The sequence below is a fragment of the Haliotis cracherodii genome, unplaced genomic scaffold (assembly GCF_022045235.1).
Source record: "Haliotis cracherodii isolate W230 unplaced genomic scaffold, xgHalCrac1.p SCAF_12, whole genome shotgun sequence".
NCBI lineage: Eukaryota > Metazoa > Mollusca > Gastropoda > Lepetellida > Haliotidae > Haliotis > Haliotis cracherodii.
Window position 1 is genome coordinate 6,262,434 of NW_027266267.1, and position 22,791 is coordinate 6,285,224.

At 39.5% G+C, this 22,791-nt stretch overlaps 1 protein-coding gene across 1 annotated transcript; it reads right to left on the minus strand.

Annotated features, from left to right (window-relative positions):
• Positions 1–791: 791 nt before the first annotated feature.
• On the minus strand, positions 792–8,927 carry LOC139456947 (putative ankyrin repeat protein RF_0381). The gene is made up of 3 exons (XM_071238413.1): positions 8,714–8,927; positions 7,977–8,096; positions 792–2,827 (listed from the first exon to the last, which is right to left on the minus strand). Exons 1-3 carry the CDS (start codon positions 8,925–8,927, stop codon positions 792–794), a joined length of 2,370 nt encoding a protein of 789 aa, XP_071094514.1.
• Between the last annotated feature and the right edge of the window lie 13,864 nt (positions 8,928–22,791).

The following is a 22,791-nucleotide window of genomic DNA, read 5'->3' on the forward strand; positions in this document are numbered from 1 at the left end:
TAAACATTCTCATTACATCTTGGGAATTACCTCGTATATATTATTTATCTTTGTTACATATATTATTATTATTTTATCTTATCTACATGTGTATAAATGTTTTAGAGCAATGTTTTGTAATAAAGTGTTTTTCAGCGCTTGTTAAGATTTTGCATAGTATTTCATGTCACTAAAAAGTAGTCAATTTTATTAGGTTAATTCAATTAAAATAATTATTTGCATTAATGTATCATTTGATCAAAATAGTACTGCAGCGATATAACTGGAATAATGTTAAAAGCGGCATTAAACCCAACTCACTCACTCACTCAAGAAAGTACTTAGTGCCGTTCTAAAAATCACAGTAATTAAGAAAAGAAAGACATATATGTGAAAAGAAATGAAAAGAATGTACAGAAAAGAATGTAAAGAAAAGGAAGAATGTAAACAGGAAAGAATAAAGAAATCATATAATAAAGAAATAAAGAAAGACTTCAATTTATTACAATTGGTGAGTTTAGTTAGAAGTTTGATGAAGACAGTACAACCATCGTGTATAAAGATATTTCCCTTCATAGTCATGTAGCACGGTCCCTATCTGTGATCTCATTCGATATTCATATTCAATGAGCAAGGTAAAATTAACGTTGTATCTGTTTCGGAAACGGGGTGCTTAGGTGAGACATGAATTCTTACCATGACACGTGCTTTTGTTTTTTTCCATCCCATTTAATTATATGTTCGCATGTTTGAATACCATCAGTGCTGAGATTTCATGATTTAACGTTTTAAAACATATGACATATCCCCATTTACTGCATTCTGTAAAGAGAGGCATGTGACAGGAACACATTATACACTGCAGTGAACCCGCTTTTCTTTGCTATCAGAGCAGCAGTTGACCCATGTTTGGTTTTTAAGGTAATATCTACAATTGCACGTGAAAGGATGTATTTCACCATTTCCACCCTGTTTCCCAAAGTTGCATGATGAAGGATGGTGTTCTCATATAAATCCGTCACTGTCGGATCAGCTCCTTTCTTCACAAGTTCCTCAAATATACGTATATTCCCCAATCCTGCAGCAACAATAGCTGGGGTCCTTCCTTCGTTTCCTCTTACGTTGATATCCACAATGTTGCGGGAAACCAGGTACCTCACTATCTGTATGTTGACTCTACATGCCAAATGAAGGATAGTGTCGCGATCTCTACGTCTTTGTGTCAAATCAGCACCTTTCTTCACCAGTAAATCAAACACATCTTTGTAACCCAAACTTGCCGCAAACATCACAGGTGTGCCAAACTTTCCTGTCTCGTTGATGCTTCGTACAATGGTGTTTACCGTTAGGACGTACTTCACAATGTCCAGATTTCCTCCAACACAGGCCTTCTGAATAATGTTGTTACCTTCATAATCTTCACTTGCCAGATCAGCTCCTCTACTCACAACTAAATCAAATACATCTCTGTACCCCATCTCTGCTGACAGTAATGCTGGTGTCATTCCTTTCTCGTCTTCATCGTTGATGTTGACAATGCTATATGTAAGGATAAATTTGACAGTCTCCCTGTCTCTGGACGAAAATGCAATATGAAGAATGTCTAAACCTTCTTCATCAAAGAGGGTCAGATCAGCTCCTGTACTCATGAGCAGATGTAACACCTCTTTGTGGCCCCCGACGGCTGCTTCCATTGCTGACGTCGTCCCAAACTTGTTCTTACTATTGATGTCCACAATGTTCTTTGTTAGAACATACCTAACTAGCTCAACATTACCGCCTTTACAGGCCTTGTGGAGAATGTTGTTTTCATTACTATCCAATAGCGATAGATCAGCTTTTTTCTCCTGCAGTAAGTCGAATATATCTTTGTGTCCAGTGGATGCTGCTTTCATTGATGGTGTCATTCCACTGTTTCCTCTACTGTTGATGTCCACAATGTTCTGATTGAGGACATACGTCACCAGCTTCATGCTTCCTCCTCTACAAGCCTCATGTAGGATGTTGTCACCAGCTTCAGTCAGTATAAGAAGGTCAGCTCCTTTCGCAACAAGCAGGTCAAACACTTCCCCATGTCCATTATTCGCAGCTACTAACACTGCTGTAAACCCCCCAGTGGACTTGGCGTTAATGGGTGTAACATTCTGCCTAAGAATATACTGAACTATTTCAACATTACCTCCTTCACAGGCTGCGTGTAGAACGGTGTTATCGGCAAAATCCCGAAGGGCCATATTAGCTCCTTTGTTCACCAGTAGGTCAAAGACATCTTTGTGTCCCTTGGTTGCCGCATTCAGTATCGGTGTGCAGTCGTCCGCGTTTCTACTGTTTACGTCCACGTGTTTTTCTGTAAAGACATGATTAACTATCTCAATACTCCCCCCTGAACAAGCCAGATGTAATATTGTGTTTAGTTTAGAATCCACAAATGACAGATCAGTTCCTTTCCTCACAAGTAACTCAAACACGTCTTTGTTGCCAGTGAGAGCTGCTTTCATAGCTGTTGACTGCAACAAGTTGTCTCTGCTGTCGATGTCAATAATATCCTTTGTGAGGATATAGTTCACTATACATATGTTTCCTCCTTCACAGGCAATGTGTAGAATCGTTCTTCTGTCCTTATCCAGGAGAGATAGATCCGCTCCTTCCCTCACAAGTAAGTCAAACATGTCTTTGTCTGCTCTCCCTGCTGCAAGCATCACTGGGGTCCTCCTGTTAAGACCTCTGGTGTTGATGACTGCCTGGGCCTCGAGCAGGATGAGTTTGACTCCACAAAGGTCACCATCCATGGTGGAACTGAGAAGCTTGGTGTGAGGCTGGCTCAGGAACTGCTGCTTGTTTTCCTCTGCTGTAAGACAGGAACATATTATTCGTTATGGTGTCTTCAGTCATATTAGGTTAGCAGAACAATATTGGGCGGGGCGTCATAATATGACATCGTATACGGCCACTAAAGAGACCATACCGAAGTTATTATGCCGAACAGTTGGCACTATTTAATATCTTTGTCGCACATGACATGTCAAAACTTAAAACTCAAAACTTGACACATACAACCTAAGACGTTACGGGTCAAAGGGAGACTACTCTTCCAAACTCAGAGGCGAAACATTGTTGATGATTTTAGCCTCGTATGATCGTTACTAAAGTTTTTATTAACGAATTTCTGTACCAGAATTTTCATGTGAAATATGTGAGGTGGGTGTTTGAAAATCAAAAATGGCTGTTACTGACGGTATACCGTCTCATATAGGGTTAGTAGTTTTGCTCTCTGACTGGTCAATCTCACTTTGAGGCATGAAAAAGGAAAGGATTATGTACTGGCACTTAAATTTAACTCAGCTTGGGTAGTTATAGATTAACCCACTCGGTATGAGTGATAGTGGAAAATATATCACAAGTGAAATTAATTTTGTAAGTTCCTGGCTAAAGCTCGGAACTTAAAACACTAATTTCACGAGTGACCTATAGCTATTTTCTGTAATCACTCGTACCGAGGGGGTCATTCTGTTTATTACCCATAATCATATTTCATATTAAAGATGTTTCAAGGGAAAAAAACTGTCGCCGATCAAGGAGCAGCTGTTTTTGTATCAATCCGCGTGTGACAAAACAGTGTCCACTCAGTCCAATCGTATTACTCACTTAACGTGTTGTTACGTGTGAAAAGTATAGTTCTGTATAAAGATCACATTATTTCAGTTATATTTCTGTCTGATTTACATAGCCTACAGTACCTCGCACTGATAAAGAAGACAAGTTTCCAAAAAGGTTATTCGTTTTTTTTTAATCAAGGCTTGTTTTGACAAGATCTCGTCACTGACAGACAGAGTCGTAGAGAATCCTTCACTCATTCTCGTTAGATACCATTTTTACGAAACAAGTGGGCTTTCTATGGTATCTGACAGAGCGAAACGAGGAGTCCCGTCTGTGCAAGCAAAATGGTTCGGTTTTCTTGATCCATCAGCTGAATTTATTATGTATATCATGTATCATGAAATATATCATGTCCGTACCATGTTTGAAGAGGGAAATCTGAGTGATCACCAAAGACATTCATGTTAACTGTACCACCCTATACACCTTTATATATTATTATATATAAAAACTGAGCGGCAAAAGAAAGTATAGGTTGGCAATTTGTAATTTTCCTAAAAACAGCGGTAGCTAGTGGATTGATTGATTAGTTAAATTTTTATAGGTGTTCGGGCAACTAGGCCCATTTACACCTTGCCCATAATAAAGGTTCGCTAAGTACCTAGAAATTTTATAAAGTATTAAACTACCACACGCTTTCATATAAGCGAGAATGACATTCTGAACATATGGTGAACAATATTCCTAGAACATAAAATGCCAGACAATGAGAAGTCAATATTGAGAACAGTAAGAGAATCCACCATTGCCTTACGCTGATTAACATACCGTTGGCAATGCAATAAAAGATTAGCTACATTATCAAGCTGATTACACACTGTACAATGTGCAGAAATGTCTTTATCAATAACATTTAGATAAGCACCAAGACCACAATGCCCAAGACGAAGTCTGGTTAAGAGAACCGCCTCTCTCCGATTATTTCTAGATATGTGCAATTTAGTGATAAAAGGATCGATGCCATAGAGATGACGTTCTTTTAAGGATGATGTCCATCTCTGCTGTCATTTTGTGTTAGCATGGGTCATACTGACGGTGCCTAACTCTGCAGGAGAAGGTACAATTGTTTCGTCTTGTTCTGATTCATCTAATTCTAATGTAGCTTTTGCCAATTTATCAGCTTTCTCATTTCCAAGTAATCCACCATGAGCAGGGATCCATGAAAATTCAACATCTAACAGAACTTTACTTAAGTCATTATAAAGGACGAGAATAATGTTGATCACGTCCTGCCTCGCTGAGGAAGTACCTACCCGAATTGCTTGTAATGCACTGACAGTCACCGAAAATTACCGCTGAAACAGGCCTTAAAAAATTAATCCAACGCAATGCTTCAATGATTGCTCTTAGTTCAGCAGAAAATACTGAAAAGTGATCAGCCAATCGGATAGAAAGTTCTCTCTTTTCATCAACGATGAATATACCGGCACCAACACGACCAGACACTGGGCACTTAGAGCCATCAGTGTTAATCTGCATGGCATTTAACCACTGTAAACTTCGGATGTGTTCCTCAGCTATAGTTTTAACTCGAGGTGCTGGCTCACATTTATTTACCTGCTCCAGGACACCAAGATAAACTGATGGCAGTTCAAGCAGCCATGGTGGCTTTTCAGGCAGAACAGTAGTGTCATCTATTGCAACATCATGAAACGTCATGAAAATATTTAACACAATCATTCAACACAGTTGACGTGGAGTGTTTACTCCCAAAAGATTTCAATTTTAACATATATCTAACGTCTAACATTTCACGCCTGAGATCTAAAGGCATTTCACCTGATTCAAAATGTAAAGCCTCAACAGAGGTGGTCCTGAACTCTCCAAGACATAATCTTCGGGCTTTCGACTGAACAAGATCAAGTCTTGCTTTTTGTGTAGCACATGCAGATCCATAGGCTTGACAACCGAAATCAAGTCTAGATCTAATGAGTGCTCTATATAACATTAACAAACACTTCCTGTCTGCACCCTTTTTGGTACTGGAAATACTTCTCAGAAGGTTCATGACTTGCATTTCTGAATCAAATAGTCCATACTTGGTTTCTAGGTGAGCCTCTTGTCAAACCAGTGACCTAAACACTTGATTATATCCACAAACTCCAATTCAGAACCACACAAGACTAATTGTGAATTATGAGGAATCTTCTTCTTAGTAATGATGATAGCATAAGATTTAGAAGCTGAAATCTTAAAACCCCAATGTACATGCCAATTCTGTACATGATAGAGAGATTGTTGGACGCCTTTGAAGACAGTGTCAAAATTACCGGACCTTTTCCACAACGCTCCATCATCTGCAAACTGTGATGTTTCAACCAGGAAATTAATAATCTCAAACAAATCATTTATCATAATATTAAATAATATTGGGCTGATCACACTTCCTTGAGGTGTTCCATTCCCTAAAATATAAATATCTGATAGTGAAGTTCCAATGCGAACTTGCAAAGTTCTACCCGTTAAGAAATATTTTATCCAATCAAGCATACGTCCACAAACGCCAAGGTTATACAGTTTTATTATCAAACCATCCCTCCACAACATGTCATATGCTTTTTTTAATGTCCATGGAAACAGCCATTAAATATCCAGTGCTACCTAATGCCTTTTTAATTTCAGTTTCAAGTTGCACTAAATGATCAGCACAAGATCTATTTTTTTCGAAAGCCTGATTGAACGTCTGAAAACAGATTGTTCTTTGCCATGAAGTACACCAGAGGGTTATTTACCATTCTCTCCATTATTTAACACATGTTAGAGGTAAGAGCAATAGGCCTGTAGGATGTGGCTTCAGTAGGATCTTTACCAGGCTTCGCAATTGGAACTACTGTTGTTTTTTTCCCAGAAATGGGAAGTTTGCCTTCAAACCAAATACCATTAAACAGTAAAAGCATGGTTCCAAGGCTGATAAGGGGAAGATGTTTAAACATATCATAGCATAAAGAATCATCTCCTGGAGAAGTTAATTTATGTCCAGAAATAGCATTCTTTAATTCCTGGAAACTAAATAATGAGTTGTAATCAGCTATATGATATGTTGGACAATGTAAAATGTCCGAGAATTCTGATTCAAGTGTTTCTTCATAGAGGAGAAAAACCTAGTTAAAGTTATCTGTACTCCATACTTTTTGAAATGACTGAGCCAGTGCATCACTCTTGTCTATACGTGTTGTTGCAGGCGTGACTTTACCAATAGACGGAATTATAGCACGATTTGAACTTGAACTACCAGAAATCGTTTTCACATTCCTCCATACCTGAGATAGAGGTGTATTTTTATTTATAGTACTGGTGTAATTAGACCAAGGCACATATTTTGCTTCAATTACAGATCTTTTAAAGAACGTGAAAGTGCGCCTATACTCGATTAAATCACACGGCAAATCTGATTTTTCAACAATTTTCTTTGTCCTCTTCCTAGCATCATGTGCTGATTGACATGTATCCATCCAACAACAAACAGGCGGTTTAAGCGGACGTTTACCAGAACTTCTGCCTATAAATCTATTGGCAGCATCAATAATGTTAGAGACAAAGTATTTGTAAAACTGCTCTATATCAATAGAGTTTACAGCAGGCATGATTGTGTCAGAGCACAAAGCAGTAAATGCAGACCAGTCAGCTTTAGAAAAAAGCCACCGCTGAGGTGGACCACTCAGTTCAGCGATTGAAGGCTAGTGAACACAGGAAAATGATCACTACCAAAAGAATCCTGCAAACACACTTCCCAATCACAATGTGGAGCCAGTTGTGGACTGGTCAAATCAAGGGCCGAAAATGAAGCAGAAGCCAAGTCATACCGGGTCATAGAACAATCATTAAGAAGGAAAAGATTCTTTTCATCAAGTAGTGTCTCAATGGTTTAACCTCCAGGATCCAACTTACTAGCTCCCCACAATGGACTATGACTATTAAAATCACCACACACTACTGTTAAATTGTTCAAAAGAGAAATATATTCATCATAGGTAGAAAGAGAATTATTATAGACAATAAAAATGGAGAACGATCTTTTATCCTTCAAATGAATATTGACTGAATTCGCTTCTAATTGAGATTGTGGCAACCTAAGTTCACTAAATGACAAAGTATCCTTTATGAGTATAGCACAACCACCTCGAAAACCAACCTGACGATCTTAACGTAGGCAGACATAACCTTCCCAACAGAATTGCTGTTTAGGATTCAGGAACGTCTCCTGAAGACATATAACATCAGGCATTGGGTCAAGACTGTTAATAAAAACCTTGGATCCCGGACCATTAGCATTTACTGATCTAGTATTTCACTGAAGGATCACGAGAGCCATAAGAAGGATTAAGACTTTCATTGCTGACCCTTAACCATGCTCGTCAGATCATCAGGGGACAATATTAACCACAAGTGGGACTGGGCAGCTGACGCTATCGTCTGGAGACGATCAGACTTGAATGCACCAGTAGTGCCAAAATTAGCAACTATACAAATAACAAAGTTGAGAAATTCAAGAGGAGAGACATTGTTGAATAGAGGTTTGCAAGATGATTCAGGCATGATGTCAACAACAGGTTCAGTCTGAATTCAACTTCCAGAGTTTCAGTCTGAGTACTAGCGGTCACCATGACTGGAGAAGACACAACATCAGAAATTGTAACAACCTGAGACAGTGGTTTAGCTGCAGGAGGTGGTTTAGGGACTGTTGAAACCCGAGCGATATCTAAATCTCCACGCACATGTTGAACAACTTACCCTAAACTCAGACTTTCTGAATCTGGACAGCTTCCTGGTATTTAATACAACCTTTGTATGCCACAGAGTGTGCACCACCACAGTTCTTACATTTAAGAGAACTTTCATTTCACTCCTCATATTTGTGCTTCCCTCCACATTTGGCGCACACATGATGAGTGCTTCTACAATTAGCAGAGACATGCCCAAAGGACTGACACTTGAAGCATCACAGAGCAGGAAGAACATACATCCGGATTGGAAATGTCTGGAAGAAAATGACAACATGATCTGGTAGAGACTGGCCAGTAAATGTTAGCAGAACATAATTGGTAGGAACTTTATCAGGTCCACGACTCAGACGCACAGCAGAGCACATTAGAGGAAACACAGGTTTTTAACTCGTCCTCAATTTCATTCATCTCAATATCCAGATCAATACCATAGATGACTCCACGTGTTCTCATTAATAATTCAGGTTCATGTGTGGTGACAAAATGTTCATCAAGTTCTGTGACCTGCAAAAGTGTTTTGGCAGGCTCAACAGTTTTGGCTGTGACACTAACATCTCCCTTTGCCATCCGCTTAACACTGACTATTTCTGTAGTGATCTTAGCCAAGGCTCTAGCCAAAGCACGCTGTGTCTTATGTTGACAGATGGTCGTTGAACCATCATCATATTCATCTACATCGGTTTTTGAAGATAACAGTGGTTGGTTTGACCCGCGCTGGCTCATCAAAGACAAAAGTAAGATCAGACCATGCAGTAGGAGTGACAGTATTTGGTTGCTTGGCAACACAGGCTGTTTCAGAAGTACCATCTGGAATACGGCCGATTCGCTTCCTCCCTGAAGCCACCACTTTAAATCCTTCCGCACATTCCATTCTGTTGTCAGCTATTGCCGAGGACAATCCCCAACAACTGACTGTAACAATCAGCAAACACCAAATAGAAATTAAAAGTTTGAATGCACTCCAACACAAGAGAAATCAAAAGCCAAAGAACGAAAGAGGAAGTACGATAAACAATCAAGCGTGTAGTATAACACTAGACAAGTTGCTGAGAAGCAAAAGACGTCCGAACTCGACGGCAGTCAGGACCGAACTCGATAACTAGTGGAAAGTGGGTATTGGGAATATGACTGCCCAGGAACAGGTACCAAAACACACCTCACCCCGAACGCACCACCTTTGACCGAGCTCGTGCGGTGACAAAACAATGGTGAAACAGGTTTCCCGCCTATGGCATAAACTGCACGTGCATGTTAGCTTGTTAGCTGTATAAATGCTTTCGTCTGCAGGGTATAACCACACGTGATGAAAGCACACAAAAGAAATGCCACGACTGTGGCCACGAGAGAGAGAGAGAGAGGTCCAAATTGCCAGAAGGTTTGGTTGTACACCTTTGACAGTAGCCAGGCTGATTTAACGGTACAGGCAGACAGGGAGGAAACAGGACAGGCCTATAACGAGTGACAACACCACTGGCAGACGGCCAGATACGGCTCATTCACCTGCGAAAAAGATTCGTAACGGCGACGGCGACGGAAGCAACAGCGTTGGAACATCCCATTGGACGCATTAATTGGACGCATCAACCAATAGCTAAAAGCGGAAAAGTAATTTTGAACCCGTCGACATTGAACTTCTTTTGGCCGGCATTCTCGCGAATATTGAAACCTTTGCAAGTCCATGTTTTTCGTGAGAGGTTGGCAATTGAGTGTACATAAAACTTCCCTAAAATGTTAAAATAAAACATTGTTTCACAAATAATAAAAAAGGAAAAGGATCATACAAAATACTTCGAATTCAATAAATGCTATGAAGTAGTGCCAGACCAGGACTAGTACATAAAAGGAAAGGACACAAATATGAATATTTTGTAGATCTATTCAGATTTATTTGTGAAAAGAAACACATTTATCTTTTTTAGGATCATTACAAGTGAAAGTACAACGAGAAGCGAGGAGGAAAAAGAAGTGGACAGATCTGAAGGCAGCAGTAAAAAAAGACAAAAAGTTGAAGGCGAGAAAACCAAAGAAAAAAGCGCTGGGGGGCCACCTCTGATGATCTCTCCTCAATAAAAAAATAGTTAATAAAATATTTCAATGATACTTTTCCATTATATAGTGATATATACTATCATGAAATCACACAAAATGACAGACTTTCTGCAGAAACAAATAATCATTTCCGCCTTTGGAGTGGAAGGTAATAATCTGTCTTATGAATCCGTAACGTGATATTAGGAGGTCAGTGTTCTTCACGGCTGATGTTGTTAGGTCTCCTTGCTTCTTCAATAACACTCGTGAATATCAAACATCTTGTATTCTTAATATTATAACTTTACATACTAATTGAGTAGGAAACATTTCGGAATTTACCTTCCACACAGACAGTCTTTCCAGTATGTGTCTCGAGGCACCTCAAACCTTGGCAAGTCTTCAATGAACATGATCCAGCTTTGACCTGAGGACAACAGTATGTTATGTGCAACAGCAAATAATTCGTGTGCCACTGACTTGGATTGAATTAAAGGACAACTGGCTCTTTTTGGCAGAGGAATGTATATCTATATTTTTTAATTATATTTTGGATGTTCTTCGATCAGATGAAATAAATATGAAAGCGTGACTACAATATTTTAAAATTATGATGTCTCTATCTGTACCCTATACACACAATGTATCTGTCAGTACCCTATACACACAATGTATCTGTCAGTACCCTATACACACAATGTATATATCAGTACCCTTTACACACAATGTATCTTTCGGTACCCTATACACAAAATGTATCTATCAGTACCCTATACACAAAATGTATCTATCAGTACCCCATACACACACTGTATTTATCAGTACCCTATACACACAATGTATCTGTCAGTACCCTATACACACAATGTATATGTCAGTACCCTATACACACAATGTATATATCAGTACCCTTTACACACAATGTATCTTTCAGTACCCTATACACAAAATGTATCTGTCAGGACCCTATACACAACATGTATCTGTCAGTACCCTATACACACAATGTATCTATCAGTACCCTATACACACAATGTATCTATCATTACCCTATACACACAATGTATCTATCATTACCCTATACACACAATGTATCTTTCAGTACCCTATACACACAATGTATCTGTCAGTAACATATACACACAATGTAGCTTTCAGTACCCTATACACACAATCTATCTTTTAGTACCCTATACTCACAATGTATCTATCAGTACCTTATACACAAAATGTATCAATCCTAATCCTATACACACGACGCATCTATCATGACGCTATACACACAATGTATCTTTCAGTACCCTATACACAAAATGTATCTTTCAGTACCCTATACACACAACGTATCTATCAGTACCCTATACACACAATGTATCTTTCAGTTCCCTATACACACAACGTATCTATCAGTACCCTATACACACAATGTATCTATCAGTACCCTATACACAACATGTATCTGTCAGTACCCTATACACACAATGTATCTATCAGTACCCTATACACACAATGTATCTATCAGTAACATGTACACACAATGTATCTATCATTACCCTATACACAAAATGTATCTATCATTCCCCTATACACACAATGTATCTTTCAGTACCCTATACAGACAATGCATCTATCAGTACTCTATACACACAATGTATCTGTCAGTAACATATACACACAATGTATCTTTCAGTACCCTATACACACAACGTATCTATCAGTACCCTATACACACAATGTATCTTTCAGTACCCTATACACAACATGTATCTGTCAGTACCCTATACACACAATGTATCTATCAGTACCCTATACACACAATGTATCTATCAGTAACATATACACACAATGTATCTATCATTACCCTATACACACAATGTATCTATCATTCCCCTATACACACAATGTATCTTTCGGTACCCTATACACACAACGCATCTTTCAGTACCCTATACACACAATGTATCTGTCAGTAACATATACACACAATGTAGCTTTCAGTACCCTATACACACAATCTATCTTTTAGTACCCAATACTCACAATGTATCTATCAGTACCTTATACACAAAATGTATCAATCCTAATCCTATACACACGATGCATCTATCATGACGCTATACAAACAATGTATCTTTCAGTACCCTATACACAAAATGTATCTTTCAGTACCCTATACACACAACGTATCTATCAGTACCCTATACACACAATGTATCTTTCAGTTCCCTATACACACAACGTATCTATCAGTACCCTATACACACAATGTATCTGTCAGTACCATGTACACAAAACATGGCTCGCCGACTTGGTTAATGCATGTCATCGATCCCAATTGTGTGGATCATTGCTCATGATGTCAATCACTGGATTGTCTGCTCCAGACTCGATTATCTACAGATTATTTACAATTGTGATCGATGCATATTTCTGTACCTGCATTGGGATACCAATGTACTCTGCAGTATCAAAATAATGAACTTTATCTAATCTTAAATGCCCCAAATCATGTACATTTTAATCGGAGTACAGGATATCCCAATAGGATTACTGGGCCATTATTCCCAAGCTTTGTGCATCCTATTGCAATGATCAACAAGGGAATATGCCCATAGAACCTCAAGTCACAAAATATGATGGCTAGTTGCACCACGTCGCACAGCCTTACAGAATTGGTTGTAACCTGTTGAAACCTAATTCCTATGTCAAATGCGTGTCTTGCAAGTCAAATTACCCAACTACTTACTTTTGTGTTTCTTTTTGGTTTGAAAACACATTTTCCATAATCTTCTGTTTTGTCCTGTTGTCGCTGCAACAAGTAGCACACAAGGTTGACATAATCGTGGCCAAAGCTCCTACATGAAGTTCTGGTTGTGCATTTTTCATTGCACATATTGACACCAACAGTGGAAAATATTTCTATTATCTGCATTTCTACTGTTTCTGTAGTGCCAGAGTGATGTTTTGGTCCAACAGTGGCAGTCAAACACCACATTAGACCCAATAGTACAAGAGGCATGATTTCACTCAAGTAAGTGACCAACAGTTATATGAACTACCAGAGCCTTACAACTTAGTAGACATAGGCATGTTGTCCTGACTGCCATCACCAGTATAACAGTTCATATAAAATAACAGTGTCTATTCTTCCAATGACCTTCTTAGACCCTTACTTATTTACATAATTGTAAATCAGCCCATATCTCGAAATCGTTACTAATATATCTCATAACATATTTAATGATTAACCTTTATTTATCTATCGTATAGATGTGCTTAAAAGGATATATATATATATATATATATATATATATACATATATATATATATATATATATATATATATATATATATATATATATATATATATATATATATATATATATATATATATATATACTTTTTATGACAAGCATGGGTTGCTGAAGAACTATTCGACCCCGGATCTCCACGGATGGCAGCCCCTAGGTAATGCTTTTGGACGATAAATAGAAAGATTTCCATAATCCTTTCCTGGTTTGGGAACTGGAATGAAACTAGCGATTATGTGTCGATTCCCAAATTGAAACAATAATTATGTTAACCCAGACATCTGTACGTAAAACAACATTTTCCTTGATCAAAGCCTACATTAACTCGTGAAAGGGAAATGGTTCATTATGATCTTTGGCATAATCAAAGTTTTCTTTCCTGCAAATCCTGAAACTTCTGGAATTTAGGCTCATAGTTTGCTGATGATGCGTTTGTACTAATCATTTCCACCACCTTATTAACAGTGTCTTTTTATATGTTAATGAATCATTGTTATGTTCGAGATGTTGAATACTGTTTTTGGATCCTGCACCTGGTTGTTTTACTGTCCTTAGTCGTCGGGATTTCTATTCTAAATTGATATATTCTCAATGTATAGCTTGATTTAGTCATGGTATGGCTGCAATATTGACCAAGTGATTGTTAACCCACTCTCTCGACCACTAAAACAGTGCCTTTAGCCAACTCATTGCTGAACATTTTTGAATATTGGCTTGTATTGTGCACAACCACAAGACATTAAAGCGATGACGACAATCCTGCTGGGATATCGTGCAGGAAGATCTCATGATCCCCAATGAGGTTGCCTAGCATTGATTGCTGGTGGTTTATAGCACGTGTTTTAAATGGTTGTAAATAATTTTGCTATGATTAAAATATGCTTGACAAATTTGTTTTTTAAATATAACTTTGTATTCATGACACAACTTTAATTATACCAACTTGCTACATGGCTGAATTAATGCCGATGCAACGTTTAGTCACTCACCCTGACTGGCATCGCCAGTGTTTGTTTCAAAATTCCTATAAAATATTCGTGTCTATCGAATTTTATATCTTTATGGACCTTTTGTTATCTATGTAATTGTAAACCTTAACATATTCAGCATTTCTATATTATTAAGTATGAGGATTAACCTTTGCTTATCTGTCTTTTATATTTATATATTCATTATATGTAGAAAAAAGTGTCTCCTTTCAACCACGAAAAGATACGCACGTCCCTTTACAATAAGTTTAGTATTTAATGTACTGTTTTGTTATGATTTATGTATCTGTCAAAAAAGGGATCGAAGTTGTATTTGTTTCCGTTCATCAAGAGGCACTGTAGCAGCTGATGAATGTCAACAAATACAATGAGTTGGTGAGTAAGTGAGTGAGTTAATATTTAAAGACATATCGGCAATATTTCAGCCATATTGTGACTGCCAAATGTTGTACATGAAAAACATTTGAAACTATAAAATCCTGTCGTTACAGGGCAGTACAATAACCAGAGTATCACAAGAGTATCATGGGTTGGTTTATAACTAGTTTCAGAGCGATAACTATCATTCAACAACACAACTAAAAAAGGCTATAGTTCGTATATTTCGCCAGCAGATGAGTAAAGATCACCACACTTGGGACGATGGGGACTTACAGTACTTTGCTACCTGCATCATTCCCTCAGGTAATGGCGATTATTGACAAATTTAGCCACAATAAATAACAACATATATGCTACGATACAAAACGTGGCAGTAATATATGTTCTTAGAATGACGTGGTCTTAAGTACCATAGGTAGGGGACAATCCTTTTACACTACTTCATCTCCCTTCGAGGATACAGCCACTAACAATCTCAGTTATCTGATTTATTCTATAGTTACATGCATGATGTGTTGCTGTTTGCCAGGCGAGTCTGGACGAGACATTGACTGACGTCATGCACATCGATCACCGCAATTGGGTAGAAAAGGTCTTTAGCAACCCATGCTTGTCGTAAAAGGCGACTATGTTGTAAAAGGCCACTAATGGGATCAGGTGGTCAGGCTCGCTGACTTATCATCGATCCCAATTGTGGGGATAGATGCTCATGATATTCATCACCAGATTGTCTGGTCCGGACTCGATTATTTACAGACCACCTTCAAATAGTTGGAATATTGCTGAGGGCGGCGTTCAAAAACCAACTAACCAAAATATATTGAACCGCAAAAGAAACATCACCATGGATTAATATATGAGAAGTCGTATTTGTTCAAACACTGTAAACATACTTTGAGACATATTGAAAAGATGAAACTTGGCAAAACTGATCATCAAGGTTGAAATTAAAGTGTCAAATGTTCTTAAAGTGAAAGGCAACATTGGACTCTGAGAAAATTGCATCACAAGTCAGTATTTCGAGTGTCCGCCATGTGCTTTGATGACCCCCGTGCAACGTCGATACATGGAATGGTTGAGGCGGTTGACGAAGGCCCACACTTGAGCCCACACTCTGTGAAACGACTGACGCACTTCAGATGCAGTTGTCGGCCTTGGTCGGACGTCATTCAGACGTCTTTGAATCTCGTCCCACAGTTTCTCATTGGGATTTAAATCAGGACTGTTGGAGGGCACTGCATGGTTCCGATGCCATTCTGCTGGAGGAAGTCTCTTGTTACTCTCGCAGTTTTGGCACGGGCGTTATCATGCTGAAACTCGTGGTTGCGGCGACGTGCCAAATGAGGTATGGCGTGTGGTCTCAAGACTTGATCAATGTACCGAGCTGTTGTGACACCATTGCCTCTCCCTTGACCGATGTTGTGGAAGACCACAGGGCCGACCCTCTGTGCAAGACCAATTCCACCCAACGCCATGATGCTCGGACCATCCCACGAGTCTCTCAACAACACCAGCATCCGAATAACGTTACTGGCGCCGCCAAACTCTCTCTCTCTTTCTGCCATCTGCTGTTGAGATACAGTTACGGCTCTCGTCTGAGAAGAGGGCTCTTCTCCACCTCTGGTGGCGCCAATGTTGGTGCTGTGTTGCCCATGGGAGACGGTCCCGGTGATGATGTAGTGTCATAATGGGTCCCTGGAGTGACCTGTGACAGTGGAGGTGTCTGCTTGTCAATCGTCGACTCACGGTGTTGCACTAATATGTCGCTGGTGTATCCCCGTGGTCTGTCGAGCAGTTTCCGCAGTTCTGTCCTTAATTGTAAAGACTTATAAATATACATAGCCAAAATTCTTATTATATTACATTTGTCACTTGACATAAAGACATTGAATTTATGTAATGTGGGAAATACAGAGTAATTTCTTGGAATTTTCTGTTTACGCATTTCGGCATACACCATGCATACAAACAAGAAATGATACTCTTCCTCAACGAAAACCTTTTTTACAAACATTGCACATTCATTTCTTGAAACATTTGCATATCTGCCAGTCTCAATCTTTAGTACTGTTGGTGAGCATCACATATAAACTTTGCCTAAGCAACACGAAACTTATGGAAAGAAATATACCTAATGTAATACTTTTGACAATTCTCCCAATTGCTTTTACCAGGACTCATATCTAACAATATCACATCATAGCATTTCTTTGGTAGTCGCGAGTCTGGCATGGATAATAATTTATACTGATATTTTATACACCGCTTGAACAAAATGATTTGACGACTTCACACCAAGAAAATATTTGCATGCCTGAACATGCCTAAGCTTACAATTTTAATCAATTTCTAGTCCATGTATTTCGGCACTAAACAATAGAATTGACATCACTTTACTATCTAAAACTTTGAGGAAAGCATCATACGGCAAAGGTCAGAGTTTCGACACATATTTTTAGATTGCTTTCTAGATTGCAAGGAAGAATTCGTAAAGTGCATATTAAAAGGTTAACATACAGGAAATTAGTATATCCCAAAACTTGTAAGGCACTTGAAAGACACTCAGTGCGATTGCCCTCAAAATACCACTTCACACTTCTAGAAAAGATACAACCGTTCTTAAAAAACGAAACTTTAGTTTTATCTAGATTTATGTTGAGGTCATACTGATTATACTATAACACGTTAATTCGGTTTTGTTAACCTCCAATAGTGTCTGATTAAAAAAGTAAGAATAAATTTGTTAAGTCTGGATGCAACTGGATGCCAGGATTTTTCTACTTCATCAACAAGATCATTAAACAATGAAAACAGCTAGTGGCTAACGACACATCCATGATGATCTCCCACGCTACAGTCAAACATATCAGAAACTAAAGTATTAAATTTAAGGCACGATTTTACACTTTTTATTCCCTTGTAAATATATGTGTGTTTCTTATTTTTTGAATAACAAGATGTTATAAATTATTTCAGGTACCCGCATTTCACAGTGACGCCAGCAATATTTACGAAGATCCTGCTCAGACATGTTAGACAATAGGCCGACCGGATGATGAATAATTCTCCCCAGAACAACCAGAAGATTCACCTCAGAAAGGGATGATTCTGAATGAATAATGCCACATCAGTGTGTCTGTGGGTGTTTTTATTAAGCTACTAATCAAATCTAAATAAATTTATGCAACAGCACTGTTACTATATCCAGGTTGTATTCACCAACGCTGACAATACAAATCTGAATAACTTTTGTGGTTTACTGCAGAAAGAGATTTGACTTACTTGTTTATTTAGAAAACAGCATTGAATCGTCTGTTTCTGTAAGTTCTTGCAAACACCACTACTGTATGATAGTTCGTCTTCTTGTTCGATCAAATTTCAATTTGTGATATGTACCAACAAAATGCCATATTATCAATAAATATTTTTTTTCTAGAAATATTCTTTATTTTACTTCATTAGCATAACAAAAATATAATACTGATCAGCCATAACATAGATGCTGAACATATATATCAAATACACGAATGCCCTGGATGTTTTCCAACAATTAATACATGTACAGCTCACTGAACACAGCTGTTGGTGTCAGTAGAAACATGACATTGGATACATATACTCTGGATGTCATTAGTCTTATGCACCTATTTGGGGAATTTATTTTCTAATTCGAACTTAAATTAAACTAGTCTGTCCAGATGTAACACGTATTGATACCGTTCCAAAAAAATCTTTAAATCTGTTCTGGATCAAACGCCTAAGTGAGCACATAGCCGATGACTTTCAATTTTTTCTCAGAGTGAAAATAGGGTTGTCCCGTTTTTAGCAATGACGCAAAAATGTCACGGTTGGTGACACCAGCAATAAGCTTCACACATTGTACCTATGTAGGGAATCGAACCCGGGGGTTTGTCGTTACAACCACGAGGCTACACCATGAACAAACTTGAACATGAAATTTAAGGATATCATCATATTAGAACACTTTCATTTGTACAGCATTGTATAAGGAAATATTTAAAAAAAACATATAAGAAGCGATATGAACTAAAACAATACCATCTGTCATTGCCTGCCTTTTCAATTCTCGCCAAAGCGTCACGTGAAGTATCAAGTGTTATGTTTACTGAAATGAAGATATCACTCTTTTTAACTTTAGAAAACTCAAGCCTATATCCAATGACACCTACTCAATAAAGTAGTGATGACATTAGCCTGTTCCTGATAAGGAGGAAAACCACTTTTGGAAATATATTTATAAATTTTGCAAAACAGAGGAAATGGATGGTTTCATTATAAATTGAATTTAATATTGATCATTCAATCCACAAAACTATAGGTTATGGGTGAAGATTATAAACAGTCTCAGACATATTGCAATCTGCGACACATACACCACCGCGGCAACTGCAGCCAAACAATATTCCCGTGCATGAAGAACAGTCACACCAGACCCAAGTGAACCCAATAGTACTGCACAACAGCCACAGTTACCACAGTTTACTCAACAACAGCCGGCATCCAAGATTACTCCACAACAACCACAGTCACACCAGATTACTGCACAACAACCGGCTTCCCAGGTTACTTCACAACAACCACAGTCACCTCAGATTACTGCACAACAACCACAGTCACCCCACATTATTGCACGACTACAGTCACCCCAGATTACTTCACAACAACCACAGTCACACCAGATTACTGCACAACAACCGGCTTCCCAGATTACTTCACAACAACCACAGTCACCCCATATTACTGCACAACAACAACACTAACCCAATATTACTGCACAACAACCACAGTCACACCAGATTACTGCACAACAACCACAGTCACACCAGATTACTGCACAACAACCGGCTTCCCAGATTAATTCACAACAACTACAGTCACCCCAGATTACTGCACAACAACTACAGTCACCTCAGATTACTGCACAACAACCACAGTCACCCCAGATTACTGCACAACAGCTACAGTCATACCTGATTACTGCACAACAGCTACAGTCACACCAGATTACTGCACAACAACCACAGTCACACCAGATTACTGCACAACAACCACAGTCACACCAGATTACTGCACAACAATCACAGTCACACCAGATTACTGCACAACAACCACAGTCACACCAGATTACTGCACAACTACCACAGTCACACCAGATTACTGCACAACAACCACAGTCACACCAGATTACTGCACAACAACCGGCTTCCCAGATTAATTCACAACAACTACAGTCACCCCAGATTACTGCACAACAACTACAGTCACCTCAGATTACTGCACAACAACCACAGTCACCCCAGATTACTGCACAACAGCTACAGTCATACCTGATTACTGCACAACAGCTACAGTCACACCAGATTACTGCACAACAACCACAGTCACACCAGATTACTGCACAACAACCACAGTCACACCAGATTACTGCACAACAATCACAGTCACACCAGATTACTGCACAACAACCACAGTCACACCAGATTACTGCACAACTACCACAGTCACACCAGATTACTGCACAACAACCACAGTCACACCAGATTACTGCACAACAGCTACATCCATACCTGATTACTGCACAACAACTACAGTCACCTCAGATTACTGCACAACAACCACAGTCACACCAGATTACTGCACAACAACCACAGTCACACCAGATTACTGTACAACAACCACAGTCATCCCAGATTACTGCACAACAATCACAGTCACACCATGTTACTGCACAACCCAAGTGAACCCAGTAGTACTGCAAAACAGCCACAGTTACCACCGTTTACTCAACAACAGCCGGCATCCAAGATTACTCCACAACAACCACAGTCACACCAGATTACTGCACAACAACCGGCTTCCCAGATTACTCCACAACAACCACAGTCACCTCAGATTACTGCACAACAACCACAGTCACACCAGATTACTGCACAACGACCACAGTCACCCCAGATTACTGCACAACAACCACAGTGACCCCCGATTACTGCACAACAACGACAGTCACCCAAAATTACTGCACAACAACCACAGTCAAACCAGATTACTGCACAACAATCACAGTCACTCCAATTTACTGCACAACAGCCACAGTCACACCAGATTACTGCACAACAACGACAGTCACCCCAGATTACTGCACAACAATCACAGTCACTCCAGATTACTACACAACAACCACAGTCACCCCAGATAACTGCACAACAACCACAGTCACCCCAGATTACTGCACAACAACGACAGTCACCCCAGATTACTGCACAACAACCACAGTCACACCAGATTACTGCACAACAACTACAGTCACTCCAGATTACTGCACAACAACTACAGTCACACCAGATTACTGCACAACAATCACAGTCACACCAGATTACTGCACAACAACCACAGTCACACCAGATTACTGCACAACAACCACAGTCACACCAGATTACTGCACAACAACCACAGTCACCCCATATTACTGCACAACAATCACAGTCACACCATGTTACTGCACAACCCAAGTGAACCCAGTAGTACTGCACAACAGCCACAGTTACCACAGTTTACTCAACAACAGCCGGCATCCAAGATTACTCCACAACAACCACAGTTACACCATGTTACTGCACAACAACCGGCTTCCCAGATAACTGCACAACAACCACAGTCACCCCAGATTACTTCACAACAACACAGTCACACCAGATTACTGCACAACAACCACAGTAACCCCAGATTATTGCACAACAACCACAGTCACCCCATATTATGGCACAACAACCACACTAACCCCACATTATTGCACGACTACAGTAACCCCATATTACTGCACAACAGCCACAGTCACCCCATATTACTGCACAACAACAACACCTCTACACCAACTCTACTTTGAAGTGTAAATGTGGAACACTTATTGCAAATTGCTTCAAGATTGTCAGTAACCCATTAACAAATCTCCAATACAGTAAGATATATGAAATCACTGCCATTGCCACTGTCACCCTAGCCTTCAGCTTCGTCTTCATGTGTAGAGGTTTGGCAACCAGAGTTGGTGTAGGGGTTTGGCAGCCAGAGTTGGTGTAGAGGTTTGGCAACCAGAGTTGGTGTAGAGGTTTGGCAGCCAGAGTTGGTGTAGAGGTTTGGCAGCCAGAGTTGGTGTGGAGGTTTGGCAGCCAGAGTTGGTGTAGAGGTTTGGCAACCAGAGTTGGTGTAGAGGTTTGGCAGCCAGAGTTGGTGTAGAGGTTTGGCAGCCAGAGTTGGTGTAGAGGTTTGGCAGCCAGAGTTGGTGTAGAGGTTTGGCAGCCAGAGTTGGTGTAGAGGTTTGGCAACCAGAGTTGGTGTAGACGTTTGGCAACCAGAGTTGGTGTAGAGGTTTGGCAACCAGAGTTGGTGTAGAGGTTTGGCAACCAGAGTTGGTGCAGGGTTCAGTACGTGGCAGTACAGCATGAGACAAGGACACTTTCTGGAGACGACTTACCATCTGTCACTGCAGATGAAATGAGATATGTGTCTGCAACCATATTGTCGTCTGAAACATGGCTCTCATCATGTGTTACTTCCAGCTTCTTCTGTAGGTGATAACATTGTAGCTGCCTTGTCAGTGTTGGAAGCCTGGACATACCCTAGGTCATCCTGGATGTACAAAAGTAGAGCAGGAGAACGAATGCTCTAGCAGGGCTTAGGGACATTTCTCGGGGGCTCAATCCAAAC

What these genes read in the sequence shown, in the direction of transcription:
- LOC139456947 (XM_071238413.1), bottom strand. Translation starts at nt 8,927, where the DNA reads ATGGCAAAGGGAGATGTTAGTGTCACAGCCAAAACTGTTGAGCCTGCC. An exon ending in TTCCTCTAATGTGCTCTGCT is followed by an intron (nt 8,097 to 8,713) that starts GTGCGTCTGAGT and finishes TTATTTGTATAG; the next exon opens with TTGCTAATTTTGGCACTACT. An exon ending in TCTGACGAGCATGGTTAAGG is followed by an intron (nt 2,828 to 7,976) that starts GTCAGCAATGAA and finishes CCTGTCTTACAG; the next exon opens with CAGAGGAAAACAAGCAGCAG.